We start from the raw sequence: 23,849 nt of genomic DNA on the forward strand, positions 1-23,849 counted from the left end.
TCTGTGGCGTATACACCGACGCATCGCGTAGCTCTCGCGCCACCGCGTCTCCACTTCTTGAGGCATCTCGATTCCTCTTTCCCTCTTTCTTTCTCGCTCACGTGAGGGACCGACAGTATCTTGCCCAACTCTCTTCTCCTTTCAACACACGCGCTGATGTCATCTTATCGCTTGGCCAGAACAGCGACGCCGCCGCCTCGGTGTTTGTTACCCACCCTGCGCATGCAGCTCTTTCGAGATCCTTGCGCCCGAGCGGGACCTGTGAGCGTTTGAATCCCAGATTGGACCTAAACCCGCTCGTCTTCTTTTCTTCACCCTACAGAAATTCCTTTCTTTCTTTCTTTCTTTCTTTCTTTCTTTCTTTCTTTCTTTCTTTCTTTCTTTCTTTCTTTCTTTCTTTCTTTCTTTCTTTCTTTCTTTCTTTCTTTCTTTCTTTCTTTCTTTCTTTCTTTCTTTCTTTCTTTCTTTCTTCTTCTTTCTTTCTTTCTTTACTCTCTATCTCTCCCCCGAAAACGCCAGGCCAGCATAGCAAGGCAGGACGAGTGGCTGCGACGGCGACGTCGGCTCGCGTTATTGCTAGGAGCCCTTCCTATCCCGGTAGACCCGAGAACCGAGAACTGGAGCTACGGCTTTTCCGCACGAAGCGGGGACTTCTCGGGCGAAACAAAGAAAAAGAAAAGACGTAGGGAAAAAAAGGAACAACGGGAACGATAGCGCCAAGTGAAGAGAGAGCGCGCAAGCTCCTCTTGCTCGCGGACGGTGAAGGAACGCGCCAACTGCTTTCCTCCTCGAGGCTTAGCTTGCGAGAGTCGCGCCGGGCATACTGAGCAGCTTCGGGATCTTTCGCTGCGCCGCGCCTCTTCCTCGATGCCGGGAGTTCGTGCGTGTTGAGCATCGCGCCGCGCCCGGATACCGGTGGCGCTGGCCGTGGTGCTGTTGTAGAGTTGCTGTATAGTACCTAGAGTTGCGCGTAGGTCCGCCATATTGCTATCCATCCCTAGCATCCAAATTATGAGGGAAAGCCGTAACTTTTGCATGCAGGAGGCGGACATGATGCTGTAGCGAATGCTTTCTCAATCCGCTTTATTCTAGCTGCCGAACTTGCGTCAATCTAGGCAGATTACGGCTGCATTGAATGACACGGCTTGCTAGTAGTGCGTCTCCTGCGCCCAGGCCTACCTCAATCACTTACGAATGTGAACAAAATGGGTGGCGCCATCTGTTGTGAATGCCAAAAATCACAAATGTTTTCTTTTCAACAGTCTGCGAACACTTGTGATAAAATTGCATAATATTGATAAGAAAACATCGCTTTTAATGAAAATGTGTACTTGGACAAAATAAAATGCCGCAAAGCACGAGAACAGTAGGTGTGCGAATGGACTCTTAGCAACGGTCTAGTGCTAAACGATGCAAAAGGGTTGGCTTCGCGGTAATGCATGGATGCTTTTCAATCATGTGATCGCTTTTAGCCAATAGAGGCGCGAGCGGCGCAGGGAAAAGAAACGCGCAACTCTAGGTGCTTATACTGTAACTCTATGCCACGATGTTAGAAGTACTTTGCTCTAGGCCTGCGCGGCGCGCTAGATAGATCTGCGGCTCAGAATAGGTGGCCGGAGTACACACCGTGCCCGACTCAGCACAGTTGAGGTGGTGAAATCGCTTTGATTTCCCCCTGAGGAACAATGAGTGGCTGGTCCAGGCAAAATCTCGAGCTAGTTGTGTAAGTTATCGTAAGACTGCAACCGTATAGCGGACGCGTTGTTCAGGAATGCCACGATGTTAGAAGCACTTTGCTCTAGGCCTGCGCGGCGCGCTAGATCTGCGGCGCAGAAGAGGTGGCCGGAGTACACACCGTGCCCGACTCAGCACAGTTGATGCGGTGAAATCGCTTTGATTTCCCACTGAGGAACAATGAGTGGCTGGTCCAGGCAAAAGCTCGAGCTAGTTGTGTAAGTTATCGTAAGACTGCAACCGTATAGCGGATGCGTTGTTCAGGAGTGTCCCGGCGAACATCGATTCACAAGCTCTTATTAATGCGAGAGCATTATATGGCTCTGTCGCGTCAGCAAAAAGTGTCCGCAATTTTGTCCGCAGATAGTGTGCGAGAAAATGTTGGCGTGGGAAAAATTTGGTTTATGAGGCGTAATTACGTAATTAATTAAGCGCGAAAAACCGCAAAAAAATACATTTAGACATCAAAATAGCCATTGACGTCGATATATTACACGGACATCAGAGCCACCACGGACGTCGATACAGTGTGTGGACGTTTTGCTTTCGCACTGCACCAAGGCGGGTCGCCGCAGTGATCTCAAAGTTTTTTTGTTTTTGTTTTTTGCGGGGGGGGGGGGGGGGACGCGCTTGCTAGCGTCACTTAATAAGCAAACTATGTTACTTATGGCAGTTGTGCCAGCTTAGCCTTAGCGTTCTTGACCGAAGCTCAGATCGTACGCATCAAGGGAAACCAGCACACCGCAGTTCGCCTCTGCTTCTCAGGACCTCACAGTCTGTTGACTTCTTTCTAAACATATTCTAACGTGCCTCTCAACTCATCTATTCACGTCTACTCACTAGCGTTTGCAGTGTGCTCTCTGTTGTCCTTGCTGTGGGCGCTACTGACAGTCGTACGAGTGTGAGAGCTAGGTCCGTGTTCGGTTTCATGGCAGAACCGAGGAAGGGACCGCTTGCAGTGGCCAATGTTCCAGATTTGCCCGTCGACTGTCGGGCAGTTAGGGAGGGCTTAAACGACATGTACAGTATTTTCCAAAAGTAACACAGCTGCACGATTTGCTTCTCAGTCATATATATTTAAGCCAGCCCTCAAGCTCTAAATCCCTCTATTGTAAGGAGAACCCCTGTCCTCTCCTTCAAAGAACTTCTCGGAACCATAAGGGCATACTGTAATAATGAGACGCAATCCATGCAGCTGGTTACTTTTGGCAAGGACTGTACGTCGCTGTCCAGCAAGAAAAAGGAAATTTTGCGAGTAAATTGCCGATTCTTCTAACATGGTCTCAGTCGAAATCAAACGAAGACTTTTTTTTTTAAGAAAAAAAAAGCGGTGTTGTGCTCGTCTGACGCAAACACACCGAGAAGTTGCAGCAGAAGCCGCGACAAATGTGAAATCTGATTAACGTGACTCAAGCGTCCGCTTAGTTTTTGTTATACGTCAACTCTTACCAGCGAAATGCGTGCCCCGGTTTCCCAGAAACTGGTCTGTTTTCATTATCGTTGAGCTGGGCGAGTTAGTATTTCGGCATGGCGGAAACAGAGAGCGTAAACAGAGTCGATCGATTACGGCCGTGCTATGCGCATTGTATATTGCCCCCCCCCCCCCCCCCCCCTTTTTTTTTGTTGCGAAAGCAACGCTACGCGAGTCGCCGAGCCATTTCGCGGAGCTGAGGAAAGGCCATACTGCGCATGCGCGAGGAGCAGTGACGTCACACGGCGCACAGCTGACGCGCCGCCGCTGCGCGGGTGACTCCGAGGTGCCGCCGCTGCCGCGCGCTCTCCATCGCCTCTGTCTCTCTCTCTCTCCTCGTTGCTTTCGCAATCGCCCACGTTTAACCAGAGCTAAACCACTGCCAATTTTTTGCTGTTTGTTTGCGTTCCGTGTGTTGTTGCGTGAGTATTTTCACGCATAGTTTGCAAATGAAAAAATCGATCCTCACAACATGCCACGTAACCAACGCACTGTTACATAATGTTCTTTTTTCTTTCTCTCTCTCTCCATTTTCATCCTTGCAGTCACTAGATGGTTTTACCTTTGCGCTGGGAGCAGATGGCCGCTTTTTGTACATTTCGGAAACCGTGTCCATCTACCTTGGGCTGTCCCAGGTAAGAATAACGAAGTCCGTCTCATGCAGTCACAATGCTGTATCATTTTATTTATTTTTTTAGCCGTAACAAGTTCTTACATGTGGGGTAGTTGCCGATCAGTTGCCAGTACTGTGCTCTGTTCTATATTACATTTGGTTTTTGCTATACGGAAACGACTGCCGTCAAAAATTAAATTAAAACATTTCTACATTTTAGTTTTACTGTGTTCCATGCTTACGGATAAGCGCCTCCAGCTCAACATCAGTAACATCAACATTGACTAATACTGATGGGGAGAGAATCTCGACATTTTGTTTGTAATTGAGAATTTAGCGTTTACTAAAACAGGACTTCTGTACTGAGTGATTAAGAGCAGTCGGTCTATATCAAGTAGTGCACCGTCTTTGTCAAAAGTAACCAGGCTGCATGGTTTGCTTCTAGCTTATATAGCGGAGCCCTTGTGACTTTCCTAAAGACCAAAAGTTGTTGGAAGGTAAGAAGATCCCCAGTCCTTACCTTTAACGACCATTTCAGCTTCAGGGAAGCTGCAAGGGCTCCACTCTACGAGCTAGAAGCAAACCATGCAGCCTGGTTACTTTTGGCAAGGACTGTACGTGTTTGGGTAGCTGCGTGCACCACGTACAACAATCGAACCTCTCCCCGTGCACTACGCTGGAGCCGTGCGTTGTTGAGAGGATAGAAGTTTGACATTTTGTTTGTAATTGAGAATTTGCCTTTTGCTGAAACAGGACTTCTGCACTGAGCGATTTAGAGCAGGCATTAATGTCCGCATTTGCGTATTTGCGTGCACCAGGTGCACCAATCGAACCTCTCCTCGTGTACTGCCGCACGAACGGCGTTCCGTCTCTCTTCCGGTCCGCTAAAGCGTCTCCAGTAGTGCTCCGGTCTCCAATGTTCTCACCCCGTCTGTCTTACGGAGCGCTAGGGCTTCTCTACTTGTGTTCTGGGGATGCCTAATGCTCTCACGCCGACGTGGCAGGTGGAGATGACGGGCAGCAGCGTATTCGACTACGTACACCATCAGGACCACGCCGAGCTTGCTGAGCAGCTCGGCATCAACCTGTCGCAGTCGGTCTCCTCACCTTCGGGAGGCTCGGGGGGCTCGGACGACGGATCCTCGACGCCAAACTCCCTCGACAGACCAGGTATACATATGCACTGCAGTCGTATCAGTATGCACGCATTAACTGCGAATTTGCGTTGCTCTTCAGAAAAGGGTCTCTTTCATATACTCGGTGGCACCTTCTCAGGAGCGGAGCGTTCGTAACTGCGTCATTCCGCTAAATAGTTAGACCGCATGACGCTGCGCCTGACGCGTGTTGCTCTCTGCGCGGTCTGTTTCATTCCGTCGCTGCTAAACTGGCGCCATCTAGGGAAGCTTCTTGTGACAAGGCGTGCCTAGCAATTTCGTTGTAATCAAGGGAACTGTTTTTGCCTTGAACGCTGAAAGTTGGCATTAAATGGGCTCTGAAACACCTCTACTGTTGCCATGAGCACCTGAGCCAAATAAAACACTTCCACAAAGAGCAGAGAACCCACAGTCACGCACAAAAGTTGGCGAGCCCTTTCCGGCGACCTTTTCGGGCTCGCACTCTCCTCCGTAGTACCGCTAGCGGAGTAACGCAGGACTCTTCGGACCATGACCCAGTGTTAACAAGTGCTGTTAACTGCTGAGAGAAGCGGCCGGAACGTACATAGGCACAGTGCGAAGCATTGTTTTATTTTTCACCACTGTGTCTTCGTAGATGGCCGCCGTGTTCTCTCCTGCGTCTCTTTGTTGCTTGAAGTTTCTGTCGCTGATCTTCCCGAGGCGGCGAGCGACGTTGTGGGTGATCCCCTTCTTTGGCTCCCCCTTTTCGCAGCTCCGGTGATGACTCTCAGTAGCAGCGCAGCCTACAAGGGTCTAGAAAGGTCCTTCTGCGTACGCATGAAGTCTACTCTTACGAAGCGAGGCTGCCACTTCAAGTCTTCCGGATACCGGGTGAGTATATTACACGGATTGCGCGCATTGCGTGCAATTTACCTCTCAGCCGTATTGAAACAAACCCCGTTGATCGGTTACTTTTGGCAAATGGCAAAGACGGTACGTAACTACGCCTTCACGGCTGGTGTGTACAAATGCCTAGGCGGTGAAGTGAGCCCGTTCGCTCACAAGGCAAGGCTGCTTCATGCAAAACGGGACATTCGGAGGACCTTTGAACCTCGTTCCTTGTCTCTTTGTTCTTTGAATGTTGCGCTAAGGTTTTTCTGACTCTACAGAACAGATTCGCCCAGCAACATGCTCAACTCATCTTTGCGACACGTAACGATGCTAGTCCTGTGCGGTCTTTACTAAGCACGGCGTGGGCGCGCCACGTTCAGCTGCAGCGCTTCGCAAAAGGTGTGGCGCCGCCCGTAGCGCGCGCCGCTCGGCTGCTGACCATGCTGGAGTGAATTCGTCGACGCCGGCGCGGGCGTTGGGCGCGCGACGCGATTTCGCGGGTAAAAAACGCTCCATGCGGGCCAGGCTTGACTTGACCGACGCGGCGTCGCTTCGCAGGTGGTCCTGGTGCTGTGCCACCTGCGGCCCCAGTACTCGTTCTCGCCGGGCCGCTCCAAGCAGCCGCCGCAGATCCTGGGCATGGTGGCGATGGCCATCGCGCTGCCGCCGCCCTCGGTGAACGAGGTGCGGCTCGAGTGCGACATGTTCGTCACGCGGCTGGGCTTCGACTTCCGCATCGCGCACTGCGAGCCCCGCGTCGCCGACCTGCTCGACTACAGCCCCGAGGACCTGGCCGGCCGGAACCTGTACTCCCTGGTGCACGGGCAGGACGTGCAGAAGCTGCGCAAGTGTCACGTGGACCGTGAGTTGCACGCCGCTCCTTCTTCCCTAACACTGAAAGACTGAAGAGAGTTATAGCATAGCGCTATCTGTTACCGTGATCTGCTTCCGCGAGGCCCCACAGCGCGCGCGCACTACGCCCTGCGGGCGACAGATGGCGCCACGTGCCCGCCTGCCGCTTCGGGACCAATCAGCGCGTACGCAGTGGTGGCCCGCGGAAGCGGATCACGGTTCACGCTATGCTATAACTCTCTGAAGTTGCGGCTGTAACGGTAACGTCTGTACGGGCGCCTGCAGCAGGCAAAGGGAAATCGAGAACACAACGGGAGAGTCATCTTCTCTGAAACGAAGTTGGTACCTTTCTTCGCGGAATGGATAACAGCAACAAAAAAAAAAGTCGACCTACTCGAAAAGTATGAGCATGAAGGAAAGACGCGAGTAGTTCCGTACAAGCCTCTGCAGTGCAGTCAGCCCCTGCGTGTTTCATTACGGCCTCTTGCGCTATTTTCGAGCTATGCGCGTTCTTCGCGAATTTGAAACGCATTTTTTTTTTTTTTTGGCTGGCGTTTCACTATTCAGTTTACCGGCACCTTAGGTTATCATAAGCATGGCTCGGGGTCTGGATCGAGTGTCAGTAAAATCGCAGCCGGCACCGTACCAAATCGGACTTCAGTTGCAAAAATATGTTAGGAGACAGTAGCACTCATCAGCAGAATCCTCCTGTTCTAATTTCTAATGGATACAGTGACCGCCTGCGCCGTTGGCGCCTGTCACACTGTTTGTGAGCTGCTGACAGTACGCTCTGCTATGTGGGCGATAAACGTCTTTATTTTGTTCTTGGCAAATGAACGTCTTTCCTATAGTACAGACATGCCTTTCTGGTGTCTATAGTTATGCAGCGTCGATGACGGGACCAGCTGTGGGGAAACGTTCGTTGATGTGGCAGACGCACTAAGCCGGGGCTGCTGCCACTGCATGCAACTAAGATGCATCATGTACCGTTGTCACTGTGTGCAGTGATGAACAAGGGCCAAGTGATGAGTGGCTACTACCGGCTCATCAACAAGAACGGCGGCTACACCTGGATGCAGACCTGCGCCACAGTCATCTGCAACAACAAGAACTCCGAAGAGCAGAGCATCATCTGCGTCAACTACGTCCTCAGGTACGCGGCCGCGCATCTTTCGTTATACTTTCGTTTTTATCATTATTCCGCTACTAGCGACAAAAAATGTTCTGTTTTTTTTTTTTCGTAACTTTTTCTTTCCTGTAGCATATTTTGTGATATGGTGTCAATGCGAATCGCGAAAATTCTGTGCTGTGAGAAGACGGTTGTTGCCGTCTAAAAGCGGCACACCCCATTTTTGCGCAACGCTGTCTAGGAATATAGTCTTTGCGCTGACATTTAGCGCTTCGCCATATGTGACGTCATTTACAGCTGTAAATGGTCAGCCGTAAGACATTAATTACCTAGAGAACTAATTTAATTTTGCTTAATTAATTTGATCCATCTCACTGGCCACCACCTGCCAATCGTGACAGATGGCAAAGTGGAGAGTGGGACATGGCTAAACCAAAGCTATAACAGCTTTCACTGATTCATGCATTAAGCCGGTAAGCCTAGCCCTGCATTTTTTTTTTTACCGTGCTTCAACCTTCTGTTGTCTGGGCGCAGTGGCGTGGAGTACGAGCATTGCGTGATGGACTGCAGTCAGATGCGTGGCATCGGAGACATCAAGCCCGACGACCCGAGCAACTCCGAGAGGGGCTCCACGCCGGACAACGAACCGCGAGGTGAGCCATGGAGACAGCATGCGCCTCGCCATACTCATCGGGACGAGCTGCGGTGGAATATTTAGTGAATATGCATTTGATATGAGAGACTCTGAAGAATTCTCCGCTACTCCGGACAAATACACTGTTCACAATGCTGCGTAGAAAAAGTTTCTTCCCTTCTAGAGCGCAGCTCTTAAGCGCGCGCTGTTCGTGGGTTGAGCCACGTCGCCACCGTTGGATCTAGCAAGCCAAAGCGTAAATAAATTTAATAAAAAACATAAACATTGGCATGACTGGGATTCGAACCCGTGGCACTGAACGAGAGCACTGCACTATCATCGCTTTAAAAAAGAATAGGCTACCGTCGCAGCAGGTCACGCATCGTGTTAAACTGCAACTCACTCCGGCTGTGCATTGTACATCGTCGTCGTCTTCTATTAATAATACTGTCAAACTAATATCGTCGCCAGATGTGTCGACGACCCAGCAAAGCGAAACAATGAGCTTACATAGCTTGAGACGCCGACAGAGCTGCGCTCAAATTTCGCATAACGGAGAATCGTAATAATTCTTAGAATTTTTTTTCTGCCTGCCCCAGCACTTTTTCTGGGCTCTGAAAGCTGTTCGTTTTTCCCAGAAAGAGCGCAAAAATAAGAACGAGATAGGAACAAAGTAGACGGGACAAACGCATGTCCCATCGACTTTGTTCGTGTCCCGTCCCGGTTTTAAAACACAACCTGAAACAATGAACGTCCATTGTTAAAGGGAACATGCGATCCCGTGCTCTCCGCGCTTCACGAAGCCGTGCCGCCTAGATGCGGCGACAATAGGCGGCATCAGGCGCATGCGCGGAATGACCAGCCGTCATCCTCAGTGCGCATGCGTCTTGTGCCGACCATTCCCACAAGTTCTCAGCAGCAGCGTTCCGCGAAGCGCGGAGTCCACTCGATCGCATGTTCCCTTTAACAGTGGACCCTACTGAACATCAAGAACCCAAATTTCAGTGTTAATTCGGAAGTGTATCTGTCATCTCTGCAGAGGAGCGGTCTCCCGGCCGTACCGCCGAGCCGTCCCCGAAGAACCACGAGCCTGCGCCGTCGTCGGCGCTGGGAGGGAGTCAGGACGTCCCCTCGTCCGCCGACCAGCAGCAGCAGCAACACCTGACGCAGCTGGGCGCCGTGGGGAAGCTCGACTCGCTCAGGAACGCCAAGGTCTGTCTCTTTTGAAGCACATCCGGTTCACTGCCTCACTCTGGAACATTGCCAGACTTACTTTGTCTACGTGAATCCTACGCTTGATGATCGTGTGGAAGGTCAGGTTGTCGTAGAATGTGCACTTTACCGAGACCACATATATAGTCATTGAAGGTGAGCCCTTCCCGACCATCCTTATGTGCCAGGACTGCCCAGAACACTAGCGATTTAGATTATTTCAAGATGCAAGCTTCTTCCTGGCAAGGAAACTTGGCCCGCCTTTATTGGGATCACTAAAGGTGGGTTCAGACGAGAGGACGGGATCGCGGGTGGTCCGGGCGCCTCAGCGCTCTCCGCGCCACGTGACGGGTACGTCACGGCTCTGAGCGACCTTGAGCGGGCGGCGCAGACTTTTCCGGGCCCGGATCGCGGACCGAGTGAAAAAGGCGAGCGCCTTTTTCAATCCGCGCAGACCGAGCCTCCGCCGCGGACCGGGATTGTTTTTGCTCTTCTTTGCTTCTAGACGCGTTTGTCTGGCTAGCTATCCTGAATGAAGTCGGCTTTGCTCCGTGCTGGCGCCTTTCGTTTTGGCGCGCTTTTCGCCGAATTTGCTGCTCGAGTGCGGCATTGTGTGTCCTGCTTTTCGTGTTTCGCTCACTGCGCTGTTCACTCCGCGTATGCTGCACTTCGACGTACTGTGTATTTCAGCGTGTGCGTAAATGTCCGCTTTGCTTTGTTGTTTCTTCTAATTTGAGTGAATTTGGAAAGAAGGCGCTCAGTGAGCCAGTATCTGGTAAAACGGCTCTGGACTCAGCCGCAGCAAGCGTCTGTACTCTCCGGGTCGCATTCAAGTAGGTCCTCGTACAGCAGGTCCTGCATGCCCAAGCACTTTTTTTCCAACCATGACTTTGCCCAACATAACAGTTTTTAGCCACGAAAGCTTCCTCCTCGTCCTCAGACGCTTCAATATGGCTACAGCCAGTGCGGCGAGAAGACGTTTTCTCTCGGCGTTCATGTTGAAACTCTCGGCAGCTGAGTTTTCGAAGCCACGCAAACAGCGCAAGCACGCCGTGGGCGAGAGGACGCGCTGATTGTCCGCTGCGTTCGTGTGAATGCTCGACGTCCGGACCGTCTCCCGGAGCTTGGTCACGCGTCACGATAACCGCGCTGACGCGCGCGGACCATCCGCGATCCGGTCCGCTCGTCTGAACCCACCTAAACGACGACAGCATTGGCTGCGCGAGTGCGTCGACTGCAGTCAACATTTGCAAGAACTGAGGTGAATCATATGCAACTGTGAATAAGAGTAAATAATGATATCAGTGATTGGTGGAGGTGTCCAGTGGGGGAGTGACGTGATTTCATCGTTTACGCTGGCCAAGCCAGGCAAGTAGAACTTCGTGTTCTTGCTTTGGAGTGTGATTGACACATCACCAATACTTCAATCTTTCTGTGACATGGTGTGGATTGACTTGTGATGTGGTTCCAAACAGTCTTTCATTATGTATAATCGACGTGGTTGCGAAGAAATGAGCTACTCACGTTACGACAACGATATCATTACTGCGGCTTCGCGAGGTCTGGTCACTGGGCTCCAGGAGCAGCGAGATTGGGCAAGTTTATCAGGCAATCACAATCACGATCACCTCTCCGGGAACGCTTTAGCACAGGGGTTCTCAAACTGGGTTCCGCGGAACACAGGGGTTCCGCGGGCTGTTTTCTTGTGTTCCGCGAGAACCCTCACCGGCCCTGACCCGGCAGCTGATATGAAACTGGCTCTGAGTGCTACTGAGCCACGCTTTGACTTGCTCTTAAAAGGGAAGCAGTACCACCCATCACATTAGTATTTCTATTAATATGTGCAATAAACATTTAACCTTTGCAACTCTCTCTTTGCAAAAATGCACTCGACAACATTGTTGGTAAGTGGAACTGGAAGTGGAACTGGAACTTATTGAAGGCTTTGGGGGTTCCTCCAAGCAAAAAAGTTTGAGAACCCCTGCTCTAGCATATGAGAACTATGTTTCCATGTCGTCACTAAGCACCGAACTAAAAGCTAAAACATTATAGGACGCCATAATTTTCCACCTTTTCATGTCCTCTTGAATTGCCCTGACAATCTTTCAGCGGTGCTCAGTTGTTTTTTCTATGTTGAAGATATGCGTGCGCATATTCATCAGTACAGAAGAATAGTAACTGGCAAAGCAAGAACTTTGCCTTGTTAAATATTCACATCTGACCCACACAAGAGTCACTGTTTAGAGAGCCACGCCAGAAGTCAACAGTTTATGCTTGTGCATAATACACCCGAGCAGGCACTGATGATGCAAAACTCGATGGCACAGTCACCCTATACTCACTGTCTGTTGAGTAACATCATAGAGAAAAATGTGTAATGAAAGGCAGAGATTTTGCGAGTGTGTTTAAAATTGCAGAGGAGGTATTCTCTACAGAAGAGAGGTCTTAATTAACATGAAGGGTGGTCAGAGTACCCGGCCTATCTCAGGGCAAAAGGTACTGGGAAAAAAATATGTATGACAAAAAAATTTGCTGTGGCTTAGCTAAGGTTAAGCCTGGATATCTCGAAGCGAAAAGCTCTCGCTGCTTTTCAGCCAACTCCCAAGCTACCACTTCGGGATCGGTGTTTCTGCGCCGTCCGACTGTTGCTTCTTCTTCTCCTTCCATGGCGAGTGTCTGCGCCTGTTCAATGGGCAAGCGCGCCGTATATACCCCTACTTTAAAATGTGCACTGCGCACGGCTGCGGCGAAAGGCCAAACGGTAGCGAGGATGGCCGCCACCGCCGCTCACGCGTTCTCGCAACGCCTTGCAAAAGAACCTTCTCCTCTTGGGACGGCGGCGGCGACCGCGCGGCAGCGGCGAAGGGTAAAATGGTGGCGAGGAGGAGAAGCGGCGGCGAAAGGTCAGATGACGGAGTCAGCGCGCGGCAGCGACGACGGCTGCGGCAGCAGCGGCCACCTGCGCTCCGCGTGACGTCACTCGGTTTTGCGCATGCGCAGCTGTGGCAAACCTGTAGCGTGGCTCACGCGAAACGCGGTGTTGACGAGCCTAGTGAAGCTTTTCGCTTCAAAACTAAAATTTGTGCTGATGGAATTCGAGGCAGGGAGGGGGCATTTCAAATCGTGGTATAAAATTATTCTAAAGTTTGCTAAGGAGGCCGCCGGTGCCTTGCAAATTGTCAGAGCTCAATGCATAGTGCTGCTTCAAAGAGCTGAGCACCCGATACAGTTTTCTTTTTCAGTGGCAACACCACATTTCCGAGTGAGTCATTAGATGTGCACACTCACTGGGATGCCAGCAAAGTTGAACTGAACAAAAGATAACCTACTTTAGAGTTCTTAGTGACTACAGATTTATTCTTAATGTGTGAAAACAGTTTGAAATCAACGCTGGTGCTTTCATCGCTTGCAGCATACCTAATCACCTAAAATGTCACCTATGCGTCCAAGATGTTGAGAGTCTAGTTGGTCACACCCTGTCTTTGCTCCATGCTGGCTGCGCAGATTCGGGGCACGAGGCGGTCCGATTCGAACTACGTTCAAATGGCCTGCCACACATACGTGGACGCCTATCAGGTCAGAGGGTGCAGAGAGTGTTACTACTCCCCAACACATCACGCACAACACTTTTACGCCTGGGGATCTCCCCTCTTCAGAGCACGCCACCCAGCACTTGACGTATCCCTCGCACTTACATTTGCTAGCCCTAAAAAACAGCACATGTCAAACTGTCTTGTTCACGTGTTTGGTTTCCAGCTCCTCCCATTCCTGGTTGAAACGCACGCGTCAGTTTTAGAGCCCACATGAGCATGGCCTTTAGAGCAAGGAGCCCTTCCGCCCAGCTGCATGTTTAGTGCCTAGAGTCTTACCATTTGCTCACCGAGCACTCAGGTGCATGTGTACTTGCTGCCACTGAGCATGTACTGTTGGCCGCTGCAAGTTCACCAGACGAGAACAGCTAACGGTGTGTGCTTTTTAGATAAGTGAGAGCTTTTTGCTCTTTTTGATCCTGAAACTTGACCCTTTATCTGCTCAGGAGTAAAGCCTGTCAATACTGGCTTCAGTTTGGGCCCACCAACAGACTTTTACTCAAGTTCAGCCGTGATCACATTCACGACATTTGGTCACGTTTAGTTGTGATTGCATCAGTGATGTTCCATGCCGTAATTCCAAGTTAGGCCCAAAATTCCCTATTTCAAATCATTTTTCCGTACAGCAGCCTGAAAAGTCCGTCAGTTTGGAAAAAGTGGGATGATTTCGGTTCTTTAAAAGTCCATGAAACGCGATAAAAATTTTCTTTGTGGCAAATTTACTGTTCAGATATCCTGAAACAGGGAAAATCATCTGACTGGAGCATTATTGATTGTATTTCCATCGCGAAAGGAACCGCCAGTGCTTAAAAAATTTCATCTTCATCAGCCTGCATGAGTACGGAGCCGGGAATATCGTGTCACACCGTCACGCACCGGGCACAGTGTCGTCTGATCAACTTGCGGAGGTGTTTGTTTTTGGATATAGTGTGCCCGATCTGTATTTGTGATGGTGGGGCAACACCGTGAAAAGAGGCAAGTGCTAGAAAGGATATTATGCTTCAGTGCCCTATGAAACCATAGCAGCTGAGCTTCGTGAACGAGAGGATAGTTTACTAAGATAAGACTCCCGATGGAATCAAAATATCTTATAGTTGATCAGTTAGTGCCTGTCAGTTAATCATTCAGTGATTCAGTCGACCTATCCTACGTATCATTCATTTGTTGCGAAAGCGGCGTGGCGCATCCATGGATGTCAAAGGCTACGCCGCACCACCAAAGAAACGTCCACTTGGCTTGTAGTCAACGTCGTGTTGTGTAGTACTCTACCCCAAGGGCCAGCTTTCATGCACTTGCCTCCTTCTAAATTAACGGCTGTCTTGAAGTGGGTCGTGACACAGACTGCGTGTATCCCCTCACTGACCTCTTCGCACTACGCCTGTGTTGCACGCAGGAGGGTGCCGAACATCCATCGGCATCGGCTAGTCCCGCCCGCTACGAGGTGACCGCCGCCGCAGCGCCGTCTAGCACCAAGGGCTCGCGCAAGCGAAGCTCGGACGACGCTTCGCAGCACGGCTCGAGCCGCGCCAGCCCCAAGTGCTCGCGGCCGGGCAGCCGCGCGTCGAGCCTGCAGCCGCCAAGCCCGGCCCGAAGCCTCCCCCCGGCGCCCGACGGGTTCGGGCGCGCCTCCGAACCGTCGTCGCTTGTGGTTGTCGATGACCCGGCGTCGTCATCAGCCGGCGGCCGCTCGTCCGCCGGCGCCGTTTCCTCCGTTCCGGGGGGCACGGGCGACGACTCGTGTGACGGCCCCTGCGACGGCCTGTCGCGGCCCTGGAAAGCGGGGGGAGGCGGCCAGGTTTCCACCGGCGAAGGGCTCACCGTGCGCGAGCTGGAGGACGCCATGAAGAAGCACCTGCCCGATGTGCGCTCGGCGCGCTCAGCGGCCATCCAGTGGATCGGGGGGCCCCAGTCGGGGGTCGCCGGCGCCTCCGCGGCAGGGGCCTCGCCTCACGGCGGGCCCCTGCCGGCTTCGACGCTGCTGCGGCAGCTGTACGTCAACCGCGAGTCGGTGATACGGTCCGGGTCGCACGTGTCCGCGGCCGCCTCGCGGCCGACGTACTATGGAGACGTGCCGACGCCCCCCGACGGGCCGTGGACGCCCGACGCGTTCGTGCTGCCCCCGTACGCCGGCTACGTGGAGCCACCGCCGCCCTTCTCGGCTGTCACGCCGCCGTCCTCGGTGTCCCCGCGCGACAACAAGCTGGGCCTGACCGAGAGCCCGGCCTTCTCCGAGGCGGCGGCTGTGGCAGCAGCCGCGGCCATGCCCCACATGCGCCACTACGTGTCGGCCGCCGAGTTGCCCCTCAAGCCGCAAGTGCTCGTCCATCCCGGCAGCCTGGACTACGCGACGCCGCAGGAGCAGCAGCTCTACGCGGGCGGTTTCCACCTGTACGGAAAGCCCAACGGCGCCTGGTACTCACAGCAGCCCAACACGTAGCGTCCAGCTGGGAGGACACGCACCAGTCTGGCTCGTTGTTTTTTCGCTGCTCCGGCTACGTTTCCCCGCGTGTGTGTGTGCGCGCGTGTACATGATGGTGAGTGAGACTCAATTTCATGAGACTGCGGCGCCCTCTGCGAACAATTTCGGCACAAAGACCAACGGGCGTACGCCGGTTCGCGTCAGCAGAGGGCCGTCATATTTTGCGCGAGTACGTCCCGGTGGCGCGGCAGACAAACAAGAAAAATGGTGAAGAGAGTTGTTTGTTGCAACTTACGTGAGCGCGTACCCGCGTTCGCGATGACAAAAATGAAGCTATTTCCCAGTGACGCGGCTTTCCTTGCTTACATTTTTATTTTACTTTGGCGAGCCTCGTGTTGTAGTATTTGTTGTTGCCGTTGGTCTCAACCCTCTTCCCCAACCACCTCTCCTTGGATCCGGATGTTGTGTGCTTGAATCTCTACTCAGCCCCCTCAACCTGCCTTCTGTGTACATATGTGTGTTTTCATCTCTCGAGACCTGAAAGCTCAGTCGGCGTTATGCCGCGACACATTCCAATGTTTGCGAGGGATTTTTTTTAGGTGCATATTTTAATTTTTTTGTGTGAGTCTTTTGTCAATGACACCCGCAAGTGTGCTTGTTGTTTGTCTGCCTCTTGTGCGCATCAACTTTGTCTCTGTGGCTAGTTTTCTGAATTCTTTCTCGGTTTTGCTACAATACTTGTCCACAAAGCCCCAAGACTGACTTGTTATCTCAGCTAACATAGACACTGCATTCTTGTCTTTACACTGAGTGTAGCAGCTCAGCATTTCATGGATTGGATATGTTAAGCGGCTCAACATTGACACCTTTACTTGGCAGTGTATAGCAATGAAAAATACAAACAAAACATTGTCATGTGTTATAGCTACCTGCATTACCAGAAACAGGCAGCTGGCATTTTAATTCCCATCTTGTCTAGTGCTGTGGTGCATCCATTTCTAACAACGAGCTGACATCAAACCTAGCTTGAATATTTGGAAGAAACCTCAAATATATATTGACCTTGTCGCAATGCATTCATTGACGAACCTGTACCGACATTGGAAATAAGTCCTGAGAGTGTATAAGTACTGCAATATAAGTACTGCAAAACACTATGAATCCAACAAACACTGCTAAAAGTGACCTAATGTATGCCTTAACTTAGAACCCTATTAATCTCAGAGAAACAATCCATGTAAGAGCTGCGCAAGAAATCGCTTCTGTCGCAGCAGCCAATAGAGAACTAAAAGGTCACCACTCAGTTTTCACCCTCAGTCTCGGAGCTTCGTGGACAGAAGTTGTGTCTTCTGCGCAGTGTTTTAGTGTGCCTGAAGTGCGTGTGTTTTGTGTGTACCGGTGCATCCCCATGGTCGTTGCTTCGCCGTGCTGCCCACGTCTCTCTCTCTCTCCCACCCTTCCCCCATACCTTTCTAGCCTCTTAATCCTTCTCCCCAAAGCGCTGTGTGCGCAGCGGGGCACGCGTGCGGGCAAGCCATGATGGCGAATTGTGATACAAAATTTATATAGATATAAGATATCTATATATTATATATACACTTAATATAGCATAGATGACCTTATAGGAGACGAGTCAGTGTCTGCAGTGGGAGGGCAGTGAACGTTTCGTTTTTGCTCTGATCCCGGTCCCTTCCCCACCACCACCACCGCTCCTGCCGCCACTTTGGACTCTGTGAAGGTCGACACGAGAGTGGGCTTTCTTTTTTTCTTGAAATTGGCTTCTGCCATTGCCTTGACCTCTGAGCTGTATAGTCACAGTGTGAAGCGATAAGGGTGCAATGCCTAAGGTCTACAATTTAGAACAACAGCGACTTTTTATTTTTCATTTGTTATCGTTTCTTGTCGACCGGAAACTAAACATTAAGCACTTTTGAGCCGGCTACATTCAAGCTGCGGTCGTAACTGATTGCCTGTCTATAATGAATGCGTGATGTCATGGTGAGCAATTATGAGGATGGATCTGTGCCTCTCACAGCTCTAGAGCGACAGGTTTGTTTCAAAACGCAGGTCGGGCACGGTGAAAATTAAACAGAGGCATTACTACAGGAACATATTAAAAAATCAGTGTTAATTATTTCAGATACAGCAATGGAGCAAATGATAGTGGTGACATTCTGAAATTTTAAAGTAACTGCTCTATATTTGTCTGTTATCTCTTATTTCCTCACGAGTGCCGCGCTTTGCAGCATAACGTACGCTTGCAAAGTTACTGAATTCCTAATGCACATAGTTAAAAATAGTCTGCTATAACTTGATAAATCTCTGGCTATCTGAAACTCTTTACCTGCTTCACCACTGCAAATTTTGGGTGCGTAATGAACTTCATCCTGAAGTAGCATAAGTTAAGTTGGCTGTACCGGGTCGGATGTATGTCTTGGCAAAGTTTTCCTGTATTAGACGCCATGTCAACTGCCGTGATCATCACGCGTTGAAATGAACTAAACGTGGACGACGGAAGAATGTAAAATGAAGTTCATTTTCGTGTAAGCTGCATTGCTTATTTCACAAATTGTGGCATGATACTTTTCTTCCAAAGCTGCACTTGCCAATTCATCCATGTGTGTGCTGTGCACGGTGCTGAACATGCTATTTCCAAAGGGCAAAAACAACGTTATGGCATGCATTTTTATTTATTCCGTGTCTGTCAGGCGCTTGTTACGACCGTAGTCTGAAGGAGGCGTAAGCTGATGGTAGCCATTGCTTATCAAGTCACATGCGTCGTGGGTCCCAGCTTCACATGGAAACAAGCATCAGGTTTTTTTTTTTTTTTTTTCCAGCTATGCAGGTGTGGCGTGTTTCAATCCCCGCGTTCTTTACAGGGCTGTGCATTGGTTGAGTCTCCCTGGGGCACACTTTTGGATGCAAAATCAACATTGAAAAGAATTTTCGTTCCCTTTTCCTACATTTTGAGCACAGTTGTAAAACAGAAGAAGCGAGAAGAAAATAAAAAAAGACTGAACATGTCAATGCAGTGTGTTGTGATTTTTCTTTATAGTAATAATACATTTCTATTATCATGGTTCAGGTGAGTACATACTACAGGAATTTGTCGCAGTGCGGACGAAACGGGGACAACGAGAGAGAACAATCACGGCAGCACTCGTCCTATGAGGAATTTTTCCTGTGACAAATTCCTGTATTATGTGTCAACACCAACTGGGCCAAACTTCAGTTCTTCTGCTCACATAAGTAGAAATATGTTTACAAGATTTCATGTACATAGAAATCGGTTTACAGTCGACATGTCTTATTCAAATGTGAAAAAGGCAGCCGCTCCTAGTTCTTGACAAAAATTGGCAGTGGCTTAGCTCGGCTAGGCCAGAATATACGTAGCGAAAGCTAAGGCATAGCTTGGTTAGCCTTGGTTAACCTTGTCAGGCATGCGACACAGCTGGCGAAGCAAGCGGAGGCGAGCGGTGTGACGTCATACCAAACGGCGGCGAGGCGCGCGGTGTGACGTCATGCCAGATGGCGCGGCGAGCGTGCGGCGTCCGCCAGCTGCGGCGGTTGCTAGGCAACGGCTCAAAGTTGGTCTCCGTGCCTCCTCGGAGCACCCCCACAGCGAAATCGCAAGTTTGTGGCCAATGTAGCTTTCGCTACAAAAAAAGCGCCAATTCAGGCTTACGAAACCATTCGCCGTGGCGAAATTCGTGGCCTAACCCACTTTTCCAGTAGGCTCACAAGCGAACTGTTTATTGCTGAGCTTACTTACATCTCGAGCAAGATAGCTTCCGGCCCATGGGGATAGCGGCGCGGCTCTCGTGACGTTCGAGGGTTGTAGACCGCAACAAAAATTTCATCCCATCATACTACTACCGGTAATACACAGTCACCTATCGGAGACATCCCCGGCGGATCCACTGTGCCGCAAATGCATAACTATGCGGCGGCAGACGAGATGCGTCTTATTAGACATCAACTATAAGAACTCAAGCATATAACATCAACATATTGCGCTCCTACGCATAATTCGCAAAATACAGCTAAACATACCCCCCCCCCCCCCCCCAAACTCGGTCCTATCTATACATACATCGTCTCCGAGCTGGACCTTTCGCAAACGTTAAGTATTGCCTGTACATGCCTGTCGCCACACCTACAACGTTTCCGAGTTCGAACTTTTGCAAACGTAGAGCATTGCCTGCACATGCCTGTCGCCATACAATCCCCCCACTTTACTTACCAGCCCTCCTGGAATGCCTGATTTGCCTCAGACCAGATTTGAGGACCAACTGGCCCTGGTGGAACAAGCTCGTTGCATTCTTGGCGACTAGAACGAAGTTGCCATATGAAGTGCTCTCTCTCTCTTTTTCCCAAATACGAATTCAGCCATTCCTGAGCACAGTGGAGGGTAGGCGAAGATCTGCACGTGCACGTGCACTGCCACGCCACTCGCACACCTAAGACAGAGGCATCCCTTTCCTCCTCCTGCACTAGCAGCACTTTTTCTTACCACGGAATCTAAGAGGACTGACATCAATGTCCTGACGCACTTAGGTGCACCTAAGTGCAGCTAGGGCAAAATCCAGCAGGTTACCGCCTAGGTGGTGAACCCTTCCATTATTAGGAACGGAACACTCTTTGCCGAGACAGGAATTTGGACTGGTACACGCACAGACTTCATTTTCGTGCACTTCGCATGTTACAATGATGGCAGATCTTGCCTACAGCTACATGGCAGATATATTTGCTCCCGGTTCTTCTGTTTCGTTCTTGCAATGAAACTGCCGGGGAATTAGGCGCTGTCCACAAAGTCTACGCTACCGTCAGCCATTTTGCTTCGGGAGAACGGTAATAAGGCGAACTTACCGCAACGGTCGCCTAGTGGTTTCAGCACCCGCCTCATGAGATCCGCAGTGCTGCCGGGTACCCACGTGGTTCAACGTCCAAAAGCAACTCACAATATGAGGGACGCCGTAGTAGGGGGCACCGGATAATGTCAACCACCGGGGTTCCACGACGTGCATTGACGTCGCACAGTACACGGGCCTCTAGAATTTCGCCGCGGCCGGAATCGAACCCGCATCTTTCGGATCAGCAGCCGAGCACTATACCAACTTAGCCACCGCGGCAGAGCAGACAAAACAGTCTGGGAAACTTGCCGCAACGGGCAAAATAGGACTGCAGAAAAATAAGCACTGATGCAATCTGAGGTGAAAAACCTACAGGCGTTCTCCTTTTCTGTGTGTGTCTTTTTTTAACGTAGGAGCTTCGCAGATCATACAGGGATGCCGAGAAAATTGATTGGACCCGTTTTCCTCTTTACATTAGCACATATGAGCTGTATTATCCGGCTGCCTAGACAAACACAACATAAAGAATCGCAGTCTGTACAACAAAGCACAGATATAAAGCAGCAACAACTGGCCGCCGTGCGCCCTTCAGTCCCGATTATTTCTATTGGAACACTACCGATGGGCACAGATACTGATGGCGTAAATCGGGAACAAGCCCTGACGGAAACGTTCCAGCAGCAATCGCCTCACAAGCAAGAGCGGAAGCTCTACTCCTCCCGTACAAAGCTGAAGGTCATGTGGCTATGAAATTTGACCTTCAAACCAGTAGGAGCGGAGGCTTGGCTCTGGCGTCATGCCACGTGACTCACCACGCCTCGTCACAGCTGTGTGCTTCGAGCCGACGGCGCTCGCTCGCCTCGCAACCACGGTGTAAGAAATATTTCAGGTGTAGTAACAGCGCCTCCGCGGCCACGGAAATCTCGTACCAACTTCGACGCTTCACCGTGAGATGGCGCTACTGTACAGGAGGCTTTCAAATGTGCGCCGTGACGCGTGCCACGGTGTCAGAAATATTGAGGCATGCTGTCAGCAATTCCAGCGTTGTCGGTGATGCGTCACCTGTGCGGAATAAACTTACTTGATTTTAATAGTACTTTTCAGCAAAACTGGTCAGCTAGATTTCCAGGTTATGACCTGATGTTACTTTAAAGATGCGATGGCATCTGAAACCGCGATAATTTTTGGCATGTGGTCCGCTTTTCCTCAGGCAACGAACGCCTAGCATGGCCTGTTATTGTGTCGATAAAAAAGCACAGTCGAGCTGCAACAATTATATCACAGCTAGCCATGTCTAATAACGTCCGCTATTTCGATCGCCACTTTTGCTTTCCATGTGTGTGTAGAACAGCTAGACACTGGTGTGCATAGCTCGGTGACAGGTCATCATTCCTACGGAATTTAGAACCAGAGGTATGGCATGCAATACTGACGCCCACAAATGTACTGACAAGTAGTATGTGTGTATATTTTTTCTCGTGGCACACAAACGGCTTTTCACTACAGGTAGGTGTTTGTAGAGCTCGGGTTAAAAAGCGGGAAGTAGCTGCAACAATTTAAAAGGCATATAGAACGCACCTCAATTTATTCTCTGAAAACACAAGCCATGAAATGCACCAATTCATTACGCAGTTATGATAACAAACAGGCCCCGTGGGCGATACTTTACTCTGTGACAATGCAACGAAAAGAGATTACTTCAAAATTTCAACGAGGGTAAAACAGTTTTAAACTAGCTTCGATAGCTTGTGCAGCTTTTGTGTTTTGTTTTCAGCATTCTATTTCAGCTTTTTGCAATACTGACGCATGCGCAGTGCTACGTAATAATACACGACTTGTGCCATTATGTCGACTTTATGCTCACCGCATGGAAATGACATCTTATCATTGTCTAGAATGTAGTCGACAGTTATGTCGTAGACATTCTGATCAGAAGCATGCTCCTGAAACTGTTTTTCTATTTCGTTTAAGAGAGAAAATAAGGCAACATTTGCATGTAGCAGCCCGCCTCGTGTTTTCTGCAAAACTAAGGCTGCTTCAGGCCTGGTCACGTTTGCAGAAGCCGTTAGCCCAGTTTTGCACGCTGAGCAATCGGTGCATTTCAGCAGTTTCCTGCATAGAAACCCGGTCACATAATAAATTATACAATCGGTTACACTACCTGAGTCGGGTTCGTTGTGAATAAAGTCCTCACATTCATTCTCTCTCTACAAGACCATCAAGTTTGGCCTCGTAAGGTTCTTTGAAGGCTAGAATCATGTCGGGCAGGTTTATCAGACGCGAGTCTTTTGTCATGCACAGTCTTTGTCAAAAGTAACCAGGCTTCATGGTTTGCTTCTAGCTTGTATAGTTGAGTCCTTGTGGTTTTCATAAAGACCAAAAGTTGTTGGAAGGTAAGAAGACCCCCAGTCCTTCCAGTTAACTGCCATTTGAGCTCCAGGGAAGCTGTAAAGGTTCCACTGTATGAGCTAGAAGCAAACCATGCAGCCTGGCTAATTTTGACAAAGACGGTACCTGGCAGTTACCATATTTTGGAGGTTTCAAGAAGCTGTACACAGAAAATATGCTATACAGCTGCAAGAAAGTTGGTTGACACGGGTGCTCATTTTGCCCACCTGCTTGGCGGATAATACCGAATAATTTTTCGAGCACATCTTAGTTAAACTTCGCAGTTAAAACATACTTGAAATTGCATTTCTCCAACAGGTACTTGGAAAGTTGCATGCTTGAGAGAATAGTCACTCTTAAGCCCTCGGCAGTTGAATTTGACAGAACATTTCTGCCTTCATGTTTTTTTTGCCATTCATTGAGCCAATTCAGAAAAGATTCCTGAACAACAAAATCTTGACTGTGCAGTTTTAACCCTTCCTTTTGATGTTTCCGATTCAATGCATCGAATAAATTGCTCATTTTCACAGTAAAATCAAAAGTGCCCTTGACATTATCTAGACATGGCGTACCTCTTTTGGAATAGAACTCTAGCCCATTGGCAACGCTGAGGCTGAACAGCAGTGTTGCTAGTTTCACCCGCATCTTTTCAGTATTTGTTGGGTTTAGATGTGAGTATGAGAGTTTAGGACAAGCCCTCAATTTGCCTTCATGCTTAGTGTCTGCAATGAATAGCGTGTCATAGTGTGACCAGAAAACACGGGTTAACACAAAGCACTTTTTCCCCATTTCTCTTGCCTTCAAAGAGACGACTTGACTACACGCATGGAGGAGATAATCCTTGGCAACCAAACACCACCACACAAAAGTGAAATTTTCACGAACAAAGCAAGACAAAAACGTGAAAAGCAAGCGCTAAAGCAGCACGCTACGAACACAGCGTAAGGC

The 23,849-nt window shown here is 50.0% G+C and overlaps 1 protein-coding gene across 11 annotated transcripts in view; it reads left to right on the forward strand.

Annotated features, from left to right (window-relative positions):
* The window catches only part of trh (PAS domain-containing protein trachealess), a 398,041-nt gene extending 382,047 nt beyond the window's left edge, over positions 1 to 15,994 (forward strand). For 9 of the 11 annotated variants that reach the window (XM_089557222.1, XM_089557223.1, XM_089557226.1 and 6 more), the window contains 9 exons: positions 3,751 to 3,840; positions 4,823 to 4,988; positions 5,706 to 5,824; positions 6,383 to 6,686; positions 7,682 to 7,829; positions 8,340 to 8,458; positions 9,479 to 9,651; positions 13,156 to 13,227; positions 14,635 to 15,994. In XM_089557222.1, the coding sequence (XP_089413348.1) occupies positions 3,751 to 3,840; positions 4,823 to 4,988; positions 5,706 to 5,824; positions 6,383 to 6,686; positions 7,682 to 7,829; positions 8,340 to 8,458; positions 9,479 to 9,651; positions 13,156 to 13,227; positions 14,635 to 15,678 (2,235 nt within the window). In that variant the 3' untranslated portion in view covers positions 15,679 to 15,994. The remainder of the gene's footprint in view (positions 1 to 3,750; positions 3,841 to 4,822; positions 4,989 to 5,705; positions 5,825 to 6,382; positions 6,687 to 7,681; positions 7,830 to 8,339; positions 8,459 to 9,478; positions 9,652 to 13,155; positions 13,228 to 14,634) is intronic. The other 2 variants (XM_089557225.1, XM_089557233.1) reach the window with 1 other exon arrangement.
* Positions 15,995 to 23,849: the final 7,855 nt, after the last annotated feature.

The sequence above is a fragment of the Amblyomma mixtum genome, chromosome 8 (genome assembly GCF_055824585.1).
Source record: "Amblyomma mixtum isolate Tamu chromosome 8, ASM5582458v1, whole genome shotgun sequence".
In the NCBI taxonomy this organism is placed as follows: Eukaryota; Metazoa; Arthropoda; class Arachnida; order Ixodida; family Ixodidae; genus Amblyomma; species Amblyomma mixtum.